Raw genomic sequence first — 19,391 nt, forward strand, 5'->3', positions numbered from 1 at the left:
CAATCTTGGTTTCAAAGCTTGAAGTAAGTGCCTCTTGATTTTCCTTGTCATGAATACTACGTAGATGCTGACACACTGAAGCCTATTTTACTGCTCCTAAGAGCCTGGTGGTTTGGGCTACTCAGGACAGACCATGCAGCTTTCAATACTACATTCTGGGCACCCAAAAACCAACTGTGTTTGACAAAATGTTATGCTTATATTACCCCACCAGGTCCTGCAGAAATCACGTCATTTAAATACTTATAGCACTGGCTTGTTGACCTGCAATTGTCTTAAATTACTACCAGTTTCTATAAATCCCATATTTTTTTTTACATTTTGTTCTGTAATTATAATATTCCACATAATTAAGTTTAATTTCCAGGTACATATATTGTAAAAAACTTCAGCAGGCATATTCATTTATTATTATTTATTATATAGGTATATAATAATAATTAATAGCAGCTATTTGTTAATATTTCAATTCTCTAGTTGTAACTAAATACAAAAACATACCATTCCTGCCTGTTTCCTAAGAGTTTTAACCGCCTCCATCACCCTGTTCACTAGCTCATTCACTTCCCCGGTACTAATAACATTCACAGCTAAAGATAACTTTCTTAAATAGGTGTGTCAAATTCCTGCTCCAAATCGCTCCTAAGTCTTGGCTCTGTTTTGTAGCTGCAGTACTTGGATAGCTTCCATACTGCAGTATCCGCACGCAGATGGGTCAGATCTTCGTCTTACATCCCCACGTGTTGTCTTCCGCGTGCCTCTGCCTCTCTGTGCTGATGCAGCACCGCCCCCTGCTGGAGACTAGCGCATCCTGTAGTCGTGGGCGATGGAGGCCTCGCTCAGCTGTCCCTTGAACTCGAGCTCAATGGTGAAGTCCAGGTCACGCTGCGGGAAAGCAAGGCCAAAATCACTACTCACATTTGTTTGCTAGCGCTTAAATTTTCCTTCTGTCCATTCGGTGTGTGGCCATGCCCAGCTAACGGCAGGAACATCTCTAGGAACGTTACAATTAAACTATGAGAAAACGTTCAAAGTGTCCAGTTTTCCTGGTATTCTAAAAAAATCATAACACTGCTACAACTATTTCTGTAACTAAGGCTAATAAAATATAAGCTGGGACCGACAACCTTCGTTAATATGTGACGTGGAAACAATGTTCCATTTAGTTACATTAAGAACGTTCTCAGCCAACTTTGAGAGGAACTGTAAATAAGGTGAGCTGAAGTTCTAGGAACGTTCCCTGCTAGCTGGGTGGATATGATTTATGGGAAGATAATGAGGAACACCTGAAGAATTAGATTATCAGCCTTATATGTCCATGGCATGTGTCAGAGCAAACACCATCCATTACAACGCTTATCTTCCCAAAAATATGATTGGATCTCCTAGTAAAACACAAGTGGTGGAAAATAGCTAGCTATCTCAACTAGCTGTTCATGCATTTCTTGCAACAGGGGCGGGAATACAGGGACACTGGCCCCAGTTGAAAGCTGATTGGCCCCCAGAGTGAGTCGTCCTCCGTCACCAACATATCATTGGCTAATGAGAACATTGACCCTTCAGTATGAATTCTGCCCCCTTCATGCCCCCCACCTCAAACAATTCTTAGAATTGCCCCTGCCTTGCAAATTCACCTCCAAGATGTAAACTTATTAAGAGCACGCAGGACATCGCATAAATGCTCTGGGTGACATTCCCCCAAAGCATCAGTACCACCTTCACGTCTACAGCCCACTACTGACCACATTGTTCTCGTTGGGCTTCATCCCAATGGTCCCCACGATCTCTTCACCCCGTCTGACGGTCAGGTAGTCCTCCAGGTAGAAGACAGTCTGCTTCCAGTGCGTGTAGGGAGCCTCTGGAGCTGTTTCAAAAGAATTTCACCAGAAACCTGCTTTGTAAACACTAAGATCAATTTTTTTATCTTGCAAACTTAACATCAGTCTCATAGTCCAATAACAACGCCGGCTTGGAGATCAGCCTGAAGAAGGAAGAGACTCTATTTTTGGCTAAAAAGCATAAGCATTTATCTAAAATTCACAATTTAGCAATTTTTATTTTGATTTTTGTGGCTGGATTATTTTTTTTACTGACGCAGTAGCGACTAAACAATGTTCTCGAGGGAACATCAGATGGTCGCCTCCTGGGACCTGAACCTGCCGCTGTTCCTTCAGAGACCCACTGCTGGTGAATCTGTCTGTAATCCAGTCTGGAGGCGGCCATGTTTCTGCCCGACGAGACAGAACCTGTCTGTCAATCAGCATGAAGAGGCTTCTCAGGGCTCCTGGGCCTCAGTTATTAGACGGACCGGCTTCTGATCCGGATTGAGTTCAGCTCCACAGCTGCGTTAGATCCACACGGACGACTCCCACCCATGTCTGTTTCAGTCTCCCCCATCCGAGCAAGCAGCCGGCCCCCTGAGGACTCCGATAATCGGACATCCCCCCCCCCCGGTCGCACTGCAGAATAAACACCCAGTCGATCCACAGAGCACAGCAGAACTGGCAAATTAGATTTCGACTCTGGCTCCTGATTAACGTCTCTTTGGGCTTCTCTGTTCCTCTGTATGGGAACATGGGGGGTTCCTGCCATTAGTGGGCTGGTGGTCCATTATTCTAACAGTCTGGGACACCTGACCTAACCATCTCCCTCGGCAGCAGGGCTGCCCATGTTCATTCTGATAAAGGTTTTCCGTGACAGGAGGGAATCGATGGGAGCCTTCGTTCTGTGTCATCTGACCCACGCAGACCTTTTCCGCAGAGACGGAAAGTCTGTGCCGGTATGATTGACAGATTTAAAAAACGAGCAGAATCACGAAGAACCACAGCAGCCGGAACCAGGAGCTCCGTTCTGAAGTTCTGAGGAGCGATTGATCCGTCCCATGGTACCGGGCTACGAGGCCCCTGTCTGAGCTGCGATAGATGACGGATCGATGACAGCAGATGTCTTTGTGGTGCTGTTTCTGTAGGCTTCGATATTGCTGGTGTTGATCAATAAGCCTTGTAGAGATACACAAACCCACGGCTTACAGAGATGGTTTAAGTTTTGAGGGAATAAATTGTACACCAACTAGACAGAAGCTAAACGGCATCAAAGCTGCAAGTCAAGATTCAGCCCAAATTATACATGACTTGGGGAAATGTAGTGTAATGATAATCATGTTTTTAGTCACCTATAGTGCGGAAATAAGGAATTCAAAAGAGCTGTTATTAAAGGAACCTGCCACTAGAGGGCAGTCAAAGATCTCCCAAATACCTATACTTGTCTAGTTAAATTAGACACCTCTGAAACAGATTAACCTGAAGCCCATCTTTCTAATATGCAGTGATGAACCTATTTTTATATTATAGTATTAATATTAATATTTGTACTCTTTCATTTATGAAAAAGGGCCATTTCCTTTCAGGCCAAATCTATAAAGATAAAAAGGAAAGACCCTTAAAATTGTATCTCCTGAACAGTGAATACTGAGCAGCCTTTGCGCTTGGGCGTTGTGGCACCGAGCTCACTGGATGCTTTAATCAGTCGTTCTAAAAGCTGCATGATTGCTACCTTTTACCGGCCATTTAAGGGTCCATCAGTTTGAAGCAGTTGCATATGTCCGGAAAACACTCAGCAACTCTGAGGTCCTTGGGTTCGTAATACTGTTGCTTTTAATGCTAACGGTGCTAGACTTTATGAAGACACGTCTTGACCTGGACATTTAAAAGAGGCTTGACGGACTGTCTGTCTTGGCCTCCTGTCTGCCTTGGCAGGGTCCCCCAGGGGAGCAGGTGAGATAAGGTGTCCCTTTCAGCAGACACCTCCAATGGTACCGAAGTCCCCTCTCCTGAGGCTGCCAACTCAAGCTTAAAATGCCCCAGTGCCGCCCTCCTGATTGTTCTCGCTGTCGGGGTGCACGCTGAGTGACAGTGGCTCTCTGACTGCGCTGGCTGGCCCTGTCACATGTGGCCCCATTTTGGCACGAATGGGTTTGAAGATGCACTGCCGGGTTTTTTCAACAGATTCCATCCGTTTGCCCTTTTCACTGAACCGCTACCTGCTCACTCAGCATGTTTAGTACATTTCCACTGATGAAACGCTTCTCAAAAGGAAGAGATGGGGTGATATCACTTATCGTGTAGCTGAGTTCAAAAAGGCAATTCTATAGGTAGGTTCTGTCACCAGTAAATAACTTCCTCCGAGCCGCCCATGAACATCTAAGCTTGGGGCGCCCGAGGGAGCGACGAGCGAATGACATTATCGCTTGTGACTTGAAGCAGAAGGAGCCTTACCAGTGGAGAAGCCGGTCTTCTTGTGACACTTGGTGAACTCGATGTTGAAGTAGGTGACGAGGGCGTGGATGTAGTCGTTGCGCTGAACCTGCAGGCAGAACGTGGAGGTGAAGGAGAGGTCCTCGGCCTTGACCGTGTAGATGTCCACTTCCTGTTAGGGTGGAAACACGGCACCATCATGGCAGGGCACAGGGACGTCTGCGGAGATGACCTCTGTGGCAGCACGTCAGCTGGCAGCCAGAAACATCGTGTGCACCTAGAGTCGCATTTCTGCATCGTCACCGTGAGTGATTCCTACCCCGGTGCCAGTCGCGTTAATGAAGCCCAGCTGGCCCTAATAACGCAGTAAATGGCCCACAAACAATACGAGACAAAGCGCCCTGGTTTTGCTCGTGCGTTTGGACTGTTAATTTGAATTAACTTTCATTCGATTCATAGCGAATTGTTTCTTCAGCAATCTTTCAGTTTCCACCTAGCACCTCGGCCCAGATGCCAACATTCTCACAACGTTCTGTTCAGAACCCTGCATCCCGTCGCACGGGGCTGCCTTCGCCCCACCTCCACCCCCTCTGGCGTACTAATGTGGCAGACGGCACATTAAGGCCTGCTTTATCGGTGCTGCGTGAGAACGGCTCTTAGATGGGGCTCTGCTCTCTGTCCTGTAGCTGCTGACTCCCGACCACGGCTCCGGAGTACTACAGTTTATGAGCCATTATTTATAAATCTCAGCTCCCAGAAGTAATATATTTCTTTGACGATGAATGGGAGAGAGAGGCCAAATGTGAGACTGTCATGTATTGTATCTCCCTGGAGCACATCCCATTAATCCTGATGGGGGCAGGAAGACAGACAGGGTGGAGGCTTTTGGCCAGAGAAGCAAGTCTCATAATGGCCTTGGTTCCACATGCAAACCCACAATGACTGAAGACAGTCTTCACTTCCCCCTTGTTTCCAGTATTACTTTCATGATGGTTCTGCTACCAGGAGATTCTCATTGAGTGTATCACTGTGGAATGTGGCCTGTTTTCCTGTGAGCCTTATCGTTCATCCCGGAATTGCAAACCCAAATGGTCGTCAGATGCTCTAAGGGTAAAGTATCGAATACCCAGTGATTAGCGAGTCCCTGCACTTCACATCCTGGTTGATACCCCTGGAAAAAGTGACGCAGATGCAGACAGATGTGCTGACACTGAACGAAAATGCAGTAATGAGTTCGCTGTTAGGCAGCTGGGACCTCACTCTCTGTTCCCAGGGTGGCCGAAAGTTAGTGAAAAATAACTCCTGTTAAGCAAGAACCCAGCTTATTGTCATGTTTACTCACTTCCCATTGTCACCAAGCTAAAAAAATAAGTCCATCCCCACCTACCCAGGGAGGCAACCTGAACTACATGGCTTTTTACCAATGCTGAGTAGAAGGGATGCAGTCTTATGCCGTCGTTAACCAACACTCCCCGTCAGGGGCACAGCTGCAAATTCTGGGCCCCCTGACAAAATGTCACTTTGGGCCGCCAGCCCAATTTTTCTGCATTCAAGGGCCACTGTAAAGTGCTGGGCCCCCTGAATCTGCCGGGGTATCCGTGCCCCTACTGCACCCCTGGGTAGGGCCCCTGTAAAGTGCTGGGCCCCCTGAATCTGCCTGGGTATCCGTACCCCTACTGCACCCCTGGATAGGGCCCCTGTAAAGTGCTGGACTCCCTGAATCTGCCAGGGTATCCGTGCCCCTAATGCACTCCTGGGTAGGACCCCTGTAAAGTGCTGGGCCCCCTGAATCCTCCAGGGTATCTGTGCCCCTACTGCACACCTGATGATATTATCTGGTCTTCAGCTTCTCTTATGTGGCTCCATTCCCCTCCAAATGATGTCACAAGCCTTTTAATGGGCATTTCAACATTTCTGTATTTCTAACTGAATTTATGGGAAACTTTAATTCCAGTGCCCTTTGGAATTCGACCATCTCAGTCCTTATTACTTTACTTTAAATCTTTAACATTTTTCATATCTGGCTCTAACTACATGTTGTGTGTTCAAGAGGCCGATGTGTCCAAATTCAGGCCAAGCCAACAGCTGGTGTCTGAGAATCACAGTGGCAGCCGGGCTTTGAGGGCCGTGTGTTATCCTTCAATGGCCTCTGCCACCCGACGCAAGTAGTAACTCATTTATTAACATGTCTTACTTGTTATGAAAAACACCTTCGTGCCCAGGGACAGTTAATGTGTCATGTTCTTACTTCTCTCTTCATATTTAAGGCTTCAAAGTAAACCTGTACTGGCTGGGCAGATTTCTTAGGGAAGAGCTTCTCAGACCTTTAGGAGGCAGGAGTTGGTCACCACTTGCTTGGAGTCCACAATGTCCACCAGGGGCTCCCTCATGGCCACATTGCGGATGCAGGTCATGTCAAAACCGTACACGTTCTCCCACCCTATCAAAGAATGCAAAACAAGCACAGTTCAAGCCTTCCTGCTGAAGAGTTACAGTATATCCAACTTCAGTCAACTCCAATTTGGCTGCTTGGGGAGAACTTGGACCCAAAGACGCAGAGGCCGGGTCAGGAATGGGGGCTTTTTCATCACTCCCTTGTCCAAAATATAATAGTTTAGTACTTTAGTCGTCTCTCTTGGTCACCTCACCCCACCTACTCAAAAGGATTTGGTAATGAACAGCGCAGGAGCACCAGGGCTAGGCAAAGTGCTACTGTAGTCGACAGCTATGATTTGGCTGATGATTTAACATTTAGTTTCCTGGATGTTTATTCATAAAGAATGGTGATACATTATTCATAAGAGCAGAGGACTGTGTATGTAAGCACTTCTGTTGTATCTCACAGAGGAATCGCGGCTTCAGCGTGACGCAAAGACAAAAGGATGAACAGATCGCCTGCTGGGGGCTGATTTGCATACTTGGCTTACGATGGAAGCTTCCCGGCCCAATGCTAACCAGTGTGAAGCTGCTCAAATCGGCTGTTGGGTCGGAGACTCGGTTACCCATGATCCTCCTGAGGTAGCATATTGACAGGAGTGCTGAAGTGAGAAATGAGGCCCAGCATAACAAAGGTTCTTTCATCCCATTCAAATGAGTTTGCATCAGTTTATAAAGGGGGGGGGGGGGCTTGTGTTATTTTTCTTCCAGCTCCAGGCCTTCTGCTTTAAGCATTTATATTGGATATGTTGGTGGAGATGTACTACCCAAATGGGAACACTACCTGGGAAATCATGGCCTTTTCTCCTCTACTCTGACAAGAACTGACGAACTGCTCAGCATTTGGCTACAGCCTGCCTTTAATCCCAAAATAAAATCCCAGAGTCGTGGTGACGGCTAAAGATCCCCTGTCCTTTCACAGCCTCCGCGCAGCCGCTGGAAGACGGCACGCTAACAATATCAGAAGTGACAGACTCTGCATGTTCTCCCGCAAGCCTGTGCTCGCAGGCATGTGCTTCTCCCCGGGTTTGTGATGTTCTAAAGAGGTACAAGCCTCAGTAGGATGTTTCAACGTTTCTATGTGGGCAAAAAGACATATTATTGTAGACAAGCTAGTAAACGGCCAAGGAGACACTGTAGACTCACAGTGGATTTTGAAGTCCTTGTACTGCCGATCTTCAATGCCCACCACATACAGGGCGGCTCTGTCTGGGAACATCAGACCTCCAGGCTTCTGTTGATACACCAGAGGGGAGGGGGCTGGCTTTGTGACAAGCACGACACCTTTTCTGGACATGTACGCAAAAATCATTGAGCAAGCAAGACCAAGTCGCTCTCCAAGCTGTTGCACTACTTGGTCCTTGAGCTGGCAGCATTGCATTAGCTTGTATCGTTGGCTAAGACCCATGGCTGGCTGTGTGCATGAGAGCGGGCTGTACGTCATGCACGGGAAGCCCGCTCTCTTGTTAGCGACTGAGCCCATCCGCCCTCAGGGGTGCAGGGAAGCTAAGAACCTACCAGCCACTTGTCCCGGGCAAAGATGACGGTGTTGAGCATGGACTCATAGAAGAGGCAGTAGCCCATCCATTCAGAGATGATGATATCCACTTGCTCCACGGGCAGCTCCACTTCCTCCACCTTGCCCTTGAAAATGGTGATGACTACAAGACACACACAGATACCATTGATGTCTTGCCTCCATGGGTCCTCTATAAAGTCTAAGAGCAAACAATCGAAGAGCAAATTTCCAAGACTCAATCAGTCCATTTCTGTAGATTTAGAGAGCTTGGGGAATTTAACAAAAAGTTCTTTGCTGGATTACAGGAGGACTGAGTGATACGGAAACATTATGAGGAAGGCTGACTTTAGATCATTGGTGATCTTACAAACAACAAAAAACAACAAAAAAATTGACTGATTGAATTGTGGAAATTTGCGTTTCACTCTACTGCTGAAAATTTGCAAAGCAGAAGAAACAGATTATGGATGACGGCTTCTGACCTAGAGCTTCTTAACTGCCAACACATTGGCCACATTTTCACAAAAAATTCCATAATCGAACAGATCAAGGCATTATTACTCAAATACTGCAATGAGCAAAAAGACTAACATTACCATTATCCATGTGATTGGACTTGATGATTTTCTCTGAGAACTCGGAAATGCTGGAACATTCAATCTGCAACACGACATACGGTGATTATAGAAAAACATCGCAACAGACTAAATATATTTTAAGTCTGCATTATGCTGATAGAGCAGTGGGTTGTGATGTCTCAGGAGCATGAGCAGACATTGAGAGTTAGTTAGGTTAGTTTAATCGCGAGAGGATTAGGTGCAGTTTACCCACCCACAGTGCCTCCACTTACCAGACTGGTTTGCAGAGGACTTTGGGGGATTCATGCGATTGAACAGTTCAGTTTTGTCGTTCATTTCCACTGGCACAGCATTATTAAAAGGTCCTGACAGTGGTCTTACTGTACGAAACACGTAGTGAGGAGATTATTGTGCAAGAGCTTTTCCACACGAACTGTCCTGCTGTTTTGCAGTGAGTGGGTCTTGGTAGTTGGGCTATTTTTGTTGCGAGATACCAAAGCATTGAGCCAAGATTTGCAGTTATTTTTTTTTTAAATCATTTAAGTTCTGAACGCAGTGCGCCCCAGCACAAATGCAACACTAGTTTGCTCATGGGAGTTTTACTTACACAAAAATGTTCAGAGGACAGGACAAAACATGATTAGTTCAGAGAGTTAACCAATCAGATTGTACAGGAGGTGCGTCCAATCGACTAGAGGAAGCGGAACCTTCACATGTGATTGGTTGCCCCTGCCGCCTCTAGTTGCTTGGACACACCTCATCTACAATCTGATTGGTTATCCTTCTGGACCAATTATTTTTCATTTTGCCCTCAGAACATTTTCATGTAAGTAAAATTCCCATGAGCTACCAGCTCGGACAGGGGAATTACGAGAGCATGCACTTTTTACAAATATTAAAAACCTTACATGAACATGAATTTTTCAGATCTGAATGAGGGGCGAGAATAATTTATTTTATTCATCAACAGAATGGGTAGAAAGTGTAAAATAATAATAATAATTGTAAAAATAATAACAATAAATAACAATAATTCTGAATTTGAATATGTACATACAAGGTACCCTATTTGCACACTCCTGAAGTGCTGCTTTGATTCAAACATACCTCATGCGTTTTATAGCTGTGAATATGCGATGCACACATGAAGAGCATATGGCCGAGGTCTACCGCAAGGAGATAACCTGCCCTGTATCCCATTGCTTTCATTAATTTCTTAATGGAGTACTGTATACAAAACCGTTTAATAAGATATAACAAGTGCTGACACTGTAGCGTGACCTAATATACAAATGATCCACGCTGCCCTCAACCCTCAACTAATGATATGCATGCATATATTACACAAGTATAAAAGAACTAAAAATATCGATCAATTCTTGCATGATCCATAGCTGTGTATCCATTGCTGCCTTTAAGATAACAGATGTATATAACATATTAGTGGGAGTGACCATCTCTCACACAGCTCAGCCCTGCCAGTCACTGTCAGGCGCAGTGCTTCCTGCGGCCGACGGGGACAGTGTACTGTCACAGGCGGACTTGCAGCAGTTCGCACTTCACGCGAATGGCGCCGAGTGCCAGAACCGTTACCAGATAGAGCAGCCGTTTCCTGTCTCTGGGTTGCCGCTGAGCCGGGATGACTAACTGGTTCTCACGCCGGCCTTGGCGAGCCGACAGCGGGGGCGGGACCAGCGCGGCTACAACACTGACGTTCATCACGGGCGGAGCGGTGAGCAAAATGATTGCTTTAGACAGCACTGGCATTATATTGGGCAAAACTAAGGGATTTCATAAAGAAGAGTGAATTTTAAGTCCTCTAACGCCACATTGATGCCCTCCGTCTATGGGGCAAAGCTCTCTCTCTGTAAATATAGCTTCATTCAATTGTTTTTTGGTTTTGAAGCTCTTGTCTCACATATCCAGCTTGTCCTCGATTCACTTTGTTCCCCGACTTTCTTTCTGTTGCTCAGACGCGAAAAGCAAACTTTCTTCTCAGGGCTGAAGGATCCTCCAGGCTCCATCAATATGCCCCGTCTCTATAATTGCTGTTTGTTGAAAAGTCAAAAGCAAGACACTTGTTCTCGTCTGTCAACGCCGAGCCTATCCCAGAAGCAATGGGCACGAGGCAGGGAACAACCCAGGATGGGGGGCCAGCCCATCGCATGGCACACTCACACACCATTCACTCACACATTCACACCTATGGGCAATTTAGCGACTCCAATTAGCCTCAGCATGTTTTTGGACTGTGGGGGGAAACCGGAGTACCCGGAGGAAACCCCACGACGACATGGGGAGAACATGCAAACTCCACACACATGTAACCCAGACGGAGACTCGAACCCGGGTCCCAGAGGTGTGAGGCAACAGTGCTAACCACTGCACCGCCATGCCGCCCCCAGTGCTAACCACTGCACCGCCATGCAGCCCCCAGTGCTAACCACTGCACCACCATGCAGCCCCAGTGCTAACCACTGCACCACCATGCCACCCCCCCACATACATACAGTACCATGAAAAAGTCTTAGGCAGTCAAAGAAAATGATGCTTAAATGATCTCCATGTTGGTGGAAAACTATGACATTATGTCTGTCAAAATGTAGCTTTGCCCATTTAAAAACCGTTCCCCACGCCCCCCCCCCAGCATACGCAGCCATCACCCAGTACACTCAGACTCCACCGTTAGCCCACCTTGCCTGGCTAATCTGTACCCCACTAAGTTAATTAAGAGAGTTGGGGGTGAAACTTAGTAAAGACAGTAGCCGCCCTGAATCTGCACTTTCGTTTATCCACGGTTCGCCATGGTCTGAAAAAATATATTGACACGGGAGAGAATCTGCGCAAGAACAATGGTGCTGAATAAGGCTGAGGCTAAGAGCATCTCCATCATTGTGGTTCCAGATGGGGTTGAACATCCAAGGTTCACGAGGGAAGAAGAAAACCAGTCGGCAGCTTAGTAATATTCCAGAATAAAACCAGGTGCGACAAACAATCCAAATCGTCAGGCACTAATCCTAATGAGCACCAGATGCATGTACTTTCCTTAAAACTCAGTCACACATGTTTAACCAGAGGAAGCCAGGAAGCTGGCGCATAGCATTCTGGGAAATGTATTTCCATAATTGTAAAATGTGTAACAGTATGTTTTTGCATTGGTCCTTCATCCATTGAAGGATGATTTTCATTTGCTGGCTTATCCCTCAACGCATTTTTTCATTGCTCTATCGTCTCTTGAGAATTGGGCTAAAACGTCATGATCCTTTTCATTCAAGAGAGAGTAGAGTGTGGAGTACTGCATAATAATGTACTTTATTATTTATATATTTGATGTTGGTAATGTTTCATTGTGTGTAATTTATCAGTTACCCTAGATACACGAAAATCACTATAGGCTTGCTTATGGGGTCCATGGATCGTTCACTGTTATCCGCGGCTTCGGCGATCCGCGTTCCTCACTGTCATCAGGGGAATTTCTCCAGTTTCCAGTTACAGTCCAAAAACTGTAAATGGAATGGCTGAGATGCCCCTGAGGAGAGGTTTGGGAGCTGAAGCAGTGTTTATCTAACCATCTGACTAGATATCAGGAACTTGCTGTTTCCTTTTGTGTCACTCTTAAGTTCCATATATTCTAATGGTAAATTGTGTTATTTTCTGAGAAAATATAGACTTATTACCCGGATAAATAGCCTTAAACATTTTTTGATCGCCAAGGACTTTTGCACGTCGACCTGGCTCCTTACCCCGTACACATGGCGGGCTCCAGCCTTGGCTGCAAAGAGGGACAGAATCCCTGTCCCACTGCCCACGTCCAGGACAATCTTGTCCTTGAAGACGTGCTTGTTGTGGTACATGGAGTTCCTGTAGGTCAGCGTCCGCACCTCATCCTTCAGCATCTCCTGTGGAGAAGAGAAAATTGCCAGCTCTGCTCTTTCTCCTCCAAAAGAGCCCGTTCACCCGCAATTGATTGAGGTCTTCATCACTCCCACACAAGACAAACGTTCTCGAGACCTGCACGATTTCCAGTACAACTTCAATGCTCTGTGTCAGTTTATGATGATTCCAGAATGGGGGTGTTGCGAGACATTTCGGACCCCATCAAAGTATGTCATATTGGGCCCCCAACCCAGACCAATCCAATTATGTTCCAAATATGTTAGCTCCCCTGACTTTCTCCCCTTTATAGAGGCCCCGATTCCAAATTCAGGGATGATTTGCGACAGAAATGGAGACTCACTATATATCAGAGGTGCTAGTAAAACAGCGCAGTGATAAACTATAAGAAACTAGCGAATCTTAAACCAATGATGCACCAGGCCCATACTTCAAAGTGGATTTATAAACCCGATTCGTAATTCTCTGTTGTTGAATCTAAGAAACTCAGAGGAATCAGTATTTTAACAAGGTCCTTGTTTCTTTCACAGGAATTTTCTACTGAAATGCAACCCCATGTTTGGATTGTCTTGAAAATAGTTTCTCCCCATAAATCTCCACCATTTAACATATTTCTATGCTTCGCCGTCACCATGCAGGAAAGCATGTGACCTAAATCCTGAAATATAACAGACTGAAAGGCCTCTGTCTTGGACTTTTGTTCTTATCACCTCATGGATGCCAAAGTGAGCGTAGGAGTCGAAGTAGTAGTCTCTGGAGGTCATCTCCTCGGGGTTCAGTAACTTGGCCATCTTGCCTCGGCCAGGGCAGCTGGGCAGGGCCACAGAGTGGGGCAGGGGGGCCATGCGTGGCATGTGATGGACGGACGGCACTGGCTTGGGCAGCGGGGTGGGCTGGACCAACTGGGACGGGAGCATGCGGACGGGCTGCTCCTAGCCGGGGGCGGAGACATCAAGTGCACACGATTGGCTGCCAGACCGACACTGCGGGTAGCAAGGGCTACGCAAGAAGGGTGAGAGAACTTTGTTTATCGCTTGCATTGCATGCTGGGATAGATACACAAGAGACCTGTCACTTGGACATCCCATTTTAACACAGTGTTCATAAAAGCACATCATATAGGATATTTTGCGAAATTTAGCGTGGGAACAATTAATGTATCTATTCAAAACAGTGCGAGACTGAATCTTATATATGGCTTAATTTACATCGTGAATATTACAGTGTTTTAAGTGTATTGTAGGACTATAGGAGAGATCAAGCTGGGTTTGAGAGTAACTTTGCCACATCAAAAAATAGTTGATCCGCTACCCCTGAAGTGTCAGAAATCTGATAATCACAGAGGGAGAAATGAGTGTTACTGTATTACGAGGCAGAGAAAGGGCACTCGGTATGGCGGGTCTTGCAGATTTGCCCCTGAATAGCCAGCACCGTCAAAATTTCATTATGCGACAGATGCTCAATATGAGACACAACATCTGCACATGACGCATATTACAATGATATTATTTGTCACTGAAATTTCTCATCCGAGTGTCGTCCCTCGCAGAGTCCCCTGCCTTGGGCCTTATGCTCTTTGGGATAGGCCTCCTGTCATAATTCAGTACTGGATAAATAGTAAACAGTGAAGATGGATGGATACTATCATTTATGTTGCTTTTTCAACTACTTCCTGTCTATTTAAGCTGCAAGCTATACACAAACAAGCCGTGCTCATTTGATCTTTTGGTAAAAAATATGAATAATAATCATTTAGACCATTATAATTTTAATAATTTAAACAACTATTTGTCATAGTCAAGCAAAATAATGTCTAAAACCACACAGGCGCACAACATTCTTCTCAGTTTTTAATTTTAATTAAGTGACCTGAAACCCAGAGCATGTGAGGCAGCTGGGAGGGAAAGGCCACTTCTGAATGAAGCCTGTTCAATAGCAAAGTGGGGAAAACGTGTTTTCAGAAGGTCCGTATGGAGATGGCAGATGAGAGGCGGCGAGCGGAAATGTGGGAAGGTGAGGCTTTGTGTTTCGAGTTTGAGCTGATTGTCTGCCATGGTCTCTTGAAATGTAAGATCATGAAGATCGATGAAAAACACATATTCTCTGCTGATCACTGTTGATTCTGCGTCCAGACACACACACACCGGATGTCATTTCATGATGAACGTGAGACGAATCTTCGGGAATCGCTGCAATCAGATTAAATCAAGTGTGTGAAAAGCTCCCTGAGTGGAACACATTAAGCTGTTTTATATAATCTTCCGAGAAGATTTGTAAAACTGAATTACAGTCTTCGCCCTGTAGTTCCATCCGGCTTCCATACCTGCTTGTCATATACAGGGCCCAGAGCCTATTGTGGACACAAAGCAGGGAATGACCCAGGATGGGGTGCCATCCCATCTCAGGGCACATACACACCATTCACACACACGTTCACACCTATGGGGAATTTAGCAAGACCAATTCAGCACATTTTTTTGGACCGTGAGGAGAAACTGGAGTAAATATCCTAAGGACACAGGAAGAACATGCAAACTCCACACAGATAGAGCTGAATTTGAGACCCCCCCCCCACCCCCATGGTTCCTACAAGAGGAAAAGCGGAACATCAACCCCCAAGATGTATCTTCTCTAAGTATCTTCTCCCTAGCACAGCCAGAGACAAAGCAAAGCCTTCAGAACCCTTATTATCCACCCACCAACCCTGAGCATTATACAACATCACAAAGCCCCTGTCTGCCGTTGCCAACATAGCAGGTGCCAAGCAAACCAGCATCTGAAGGGATAACATCACTTCTCCTTCTGCTAGTGTGAGATGGTGCAAAAAAACAAACTTAATAGCCAGCATTGATAGCAGTGTAATTTTTCGTGACTCCGTGGCGTGTTTGAGGTACCAGGGGAGCTGAGGTTCAGTGTTCGCCTTTAACTTTGAGTCCCAAAGCTTTGTCATTGTGCTTATGCTTCAGTTTGTCCAACAAGGGCTGGATAAGGCGCTCATTTCGTATTCTGTTTTGAACTTCAGTCTCTTCTCATTCCTGCAACCGCGCTCTGAGTATTTGTGTCCACCTTGCAAACACCTACTCAAGTACCGACACTACAGCTGATATGTATTGATGGAGGACTTGGGGAATAATCTCCTCCCTGCAATATTTCAGTCATAAAGGGTACTACAGATGAATTATGCATACAGTATCTTTAAACTCTCATGCAATCTCATATATCAGTACATATGATAGCGACCTGAAGTCAGGGGAACGTTTTCCAATTAACTGGAGGACGTCAGAAGAACAACCTTTTTTGAAGGTCTTTATGTCGCTTGCGATGTTGTAGACTATGTAATTACCGTATAAGTCAGGGAATGAAACACCTGCTATGCTGTAAAGTTACATTCCGCTGGTCCGTAATCACCGCTTGTTCTAGTGGGAAATAGCGGCAGACCCATTACGGTCGTCTGTTTTGCCGAGTAGTAAGATGTGGTACCATGATGCAGATAGAGCCCCCCCCCCCTTTTTTTCTTTTAGCTTCATGCACCTTTTGCTCCGGAAATCTCACAATGACTGACAGCTGTTTTTCTGGTACTTGTTCGGTCATTAAAGTATTAAATTCCTTGCAACTCAGCTAAATTATGAAAATGTGAAGCATGAAGATGAACGAATTAATGAATTAAAGGACTTATCAGAGCTTATCAGCTTATCATCAAAACAGCGTGTTCTAGTGAATACGTTAAATGTTAAACTTCTTCCATGCCGTCCATATGCTGTTTGGGCGCTTTCGTTTCCGACGGGAGCCGTTTAGAAAGAGGCTGCAGTTAGACAGCGGCTACAGGACCAAGGACAGCGGACCGGCGCCATCGCCACGCACTCCTGTCTCGGGATTGTGGGTTTCCCCGACCGGGCATCAATAACATCCTCAAGAAGCAAAAGCATCTCACTCCGCGACAGTTAGACATTAAGGTTAGACATCAGACCCCCGTGTGCCGGCTGTTTAATACAAGGTCTAATTAAACTCCGATCATTTTAACCGCGCCGGATCCGAATGCTATGTTGGAGCAGTGAGATAGAAAATGCCGCTTATATTCACCTCTCACTAAAAGCTTAAGCTCGTTAATTAATACAGACAAAAAGCTGAATTGGCTGTTAATGTCAATGACTGTAAGACACATGTAATAAGGTCAAAATAGAATAACTTGTATGGTTTTGTTGCTTTTACGGGGTCTAAGCTGCCCGCTTTGTAAATATCATACCTTGATACAAGCGGGACAGCAGAATAAAGTCGAGCGACAATTATATTAAATAAAAGCGTATTTCTTACCTACCTCTGGGTTCTCAGTCTCCGCCATTTTTCTCCTCAGGAGCATACAGCGTGAGGAGTGTTTTATTCCCATAAGAGCCAACGGGATTTCTGCAGCTCCACCACAGGAAAAGGGCAAGAGAACTTAAAAAAAAGAGTTAGATATGTTCCCCTTTAATTTGGATCTTTTCCTTTCCGGAGGTGCTGCAATTCATCTACAATTCTGATGCAAGTTTTGATGTATTAAAGAGAGGGGAAAAAATCGGTTAAGTCCCGAAAGAAGTGTGATCTCCGTTTAAAGCAGATAGGGTCACGGAATCCATAGTACAAAAGTTATCTCCAGTGTCACTCCTAGAGAGGGAATACGAGATAACACGCATGACTTGACAACAACTGTGATCAAGGTGGAAAGCAGTCCTTTTTCCCCAGAGGTATATTGTTAGGCTATATATGCGCACATAGAGAAACTTCATACCCACCTTCCACAACGCTTTAACGCAATATCATAGCAGGGGTGCAGATGATCTGTGCATAGTCCGCCAGAGCAACAACAGTCTTCTTTTTGTCATGTTGCGTCGCAGAAAAATGCGAGCAACTCTCCTTATTTCTTCTAAAAAAATCACTATTTATTTTTTTCTATGAACAATCCAGGTAAAAATGTATGCTGTTTTTTTATTCAGGTTTGCTCGTGAGAAAAAAATCTTCCCAAATTTGCTCTATTAATGAGCTGGTGTAACGACACCAAATTTCGACAGTGGCGGCCAGTTTTATCGCAGCGCGGCACGCCGGCTTACTTACGGCGTTTAATGGTCGAGTGCGTTTCCAGTACGTTATTTTCCAGTTAGGCTATTTGCCAAGTGTCCGCTTTATGTCTGAAGTTCAACTTACCTCTTTGCACGGTAACCGAGAGTATAGAAAAATAGCGTATGGCCACATGACTGAGCATATACCCCCCCATGTGTTTGAGTAAGACGTGCCTCTATCCAGCAGGTCGGCGTCTTACTATTTTCTGTAAATGTACATGGAACTCCTCTGGATCCTCTCAGCTGCTCTTCGTGCTTCTGATCAGCGTCTCATTCTTCCGGCTCGTCCTGTCCTGTTACATCTTGAATAAGATCATTACAGTCGGGACATGCGATTTGATTCGCCCGTTTGCCGTTTACGAATCTCTCTTTCCATTTCTATAAACACATATGAAATAATTCTTCAACATTACCTGCTCTGCTCATTTGCAGTTGATGTTCTTGCATCTATAGAATTGTAATTCAACACTTGGCATTGTAAAGCATCATCGCGAATAAGTAAAGATCACCCAAATTAAATACACAAAGCCCGAGGTGCTGAATGATCTGCCTTCTGCAGATGACTGAGTGTGAAGATGGTCTCTCTTTTGAGTCTACACCCCTTATATGAACTAAAAGTCGTGAACCACCAACTTAGCCAGTAGTTGGACTCTGAAACCAGTATTGACAGTACTGGGGTGCCCAAACCATGTGGGATGCTATCTTAGAATTACCATAGAGACGCTATTGTGACAAGAGTGTAGGTTATGAAACTGCCAAGTGTAAAATTGCTGGTCTGCAGAATATAAGGGGGGGGGGTATTTTGGCAGAGAGGAAACTCACCATTGTTAATAAAACCATTGTTAGGTGAAATAACATCATGCAACACACTAAAAAATATTCACTCGTCACCAATTTGAGAGTTTCAGAAGTGTGAAAAGTCGGGAGCAGTGCATAGCCGATTGAAGAATCTTTTGTTTGTTTGACTTTTAAAAAATTGCTTAGGGCTGAATGAAAAACACGCAAGTTTACACAGTAATGATGAAATAGCGTGACACACAATCAATAACTCAATAATCAATAATACTTAGGTCATTGCCTTTAGAAACCCTAGGTTTAGTTTAACCCGTTCGTTTTAAACAATCTTATGAAATAAATGCGGTTAAACCACCGCGGTACCGAGAATGCGCGTGCACGTGAAAGGTGGTGGTATTTGGCGGGGGAGAGAGATTGGATTTCACCCGATTTGGGGAAGAAATGAAATCCCCCAACTTGCAGACGGCCAGTCCGCGTCTGCCTCCTGGGAAAGGCTTTCTTCATAAGTCTTTAGTGTCCTTACATTCTAAAACATAGCGATGAACCATCGTGATTAACGATTTGGTTAATTTCCTCCGATTATATGTTAGTACAAGAGATTTTGCCCGTGGTACAAACAAATAAAGCTACAATTTCCAGAGGAGTTCACATAAATCTAATGGCTGTATATTTGCCTGGGGAAGACCAACCTGTTCCTTCATGACTAAGGCTGCCCCCCGTCCGGTATGCGCGATTGTCCCGCATTGGAAAATAAACTGCTGTGTCTAGTATTATACAGGACGATCCCTTATTAACAGGCGTTCTGAAAATTTAGCATACCACC

At 45.3% G+C, this 19,391-nt stretch overlaps 1 protein-coding gene across 2 annotated transcripts; it reads right to left on the minus strand.

Annotated features, from left to right (window-relative positions):
- Nucleotides 1-472: 472 nt before the first annotated feature.
- LOC125705246 (protein arginine N-methyltransferase 8-B-like) lies at nt 473-18,345 on the minus strand. 2 transcript variants are annotated; one of them, XM_048971700.1, is made up of 12 exons: nt 18,187-18,345; nt 17,450-18,075; nt 16,996-17,114; nt 13,391-13,612; nt 12,530-12,685; nt 8,805-8,868; nt 8,208-8,350; nt 7,836-7,923; nt 6,578-6,693; nt 4,275-4,425; nt 1,743-1,864; nt 473-885 (listed from the first exon to the last, which is right to left on the minus strand). In XM_048971700.1, the coding sequence occupies exons 3-12, from the start codon at nt 17,062-17,064 to the stop codon at nt 802-804; spliced, it is 1,215 nt and encodes a 404-aa protein (XP_048827657.1). In that variant the 5' UTR covers nt 17,065-17,114; nt 17,450-18,075; nt 18,187-18,345; the 3' UTR covers nt 473-801. The 2 variants fall into 2 exon arrangements, with proteins under 2 accessions (XP_048827657.1, XP_048827648.1); XM_048971691.1 differs by having other exon boundaries at nt 16,996-18,075.
- Nucleotides 18,346-19,391: the final 1,046 nt, after the last annotated feature.

The sequence above is a fragment of the Brienomyrus brachyistius genome, chromosome 1 (assembly GCF_023856365.1).
Source record: "Brienomyrus brachyistius isolate T26 chromosome 1, BBRACH_0.4, whole genome shotgun sequence".
NCBI lineage: Eukaryota > Metazoa > Chordata > Actinopteri > Osteoglossiformes > Mormyridae > Brienomyrus > Brienomyrus brachyistius.

What these genes read in the sequence shown, in the direction of transcription:
- LOC125705246 (XM_048971700.1), bottom strand. Translation starts at nt 17,064, where the DNA reads ATGGGAATAAAACACTCCTCACGCTGTATGCTCCTGAGGAGAAAAATG. An exon ending in GAAGACCGGCTTCTCCACTG is followed by an intron (nt 1,865 to 4,274) that starts GTAAGGCTCCTT and finishes CTTTTGAAACAG; the next exon opens with CTCCAGAGGCTCCCTACACG. An exon ending in AGCCCAACGAGAACAATGTG is followed by an intron (nt 886 to 1,742) that starts GTCAGTAGTGGG and finishes GCTTTCCCGCAG; the next exon opens with CGTGACCTGGACTTCACCAT.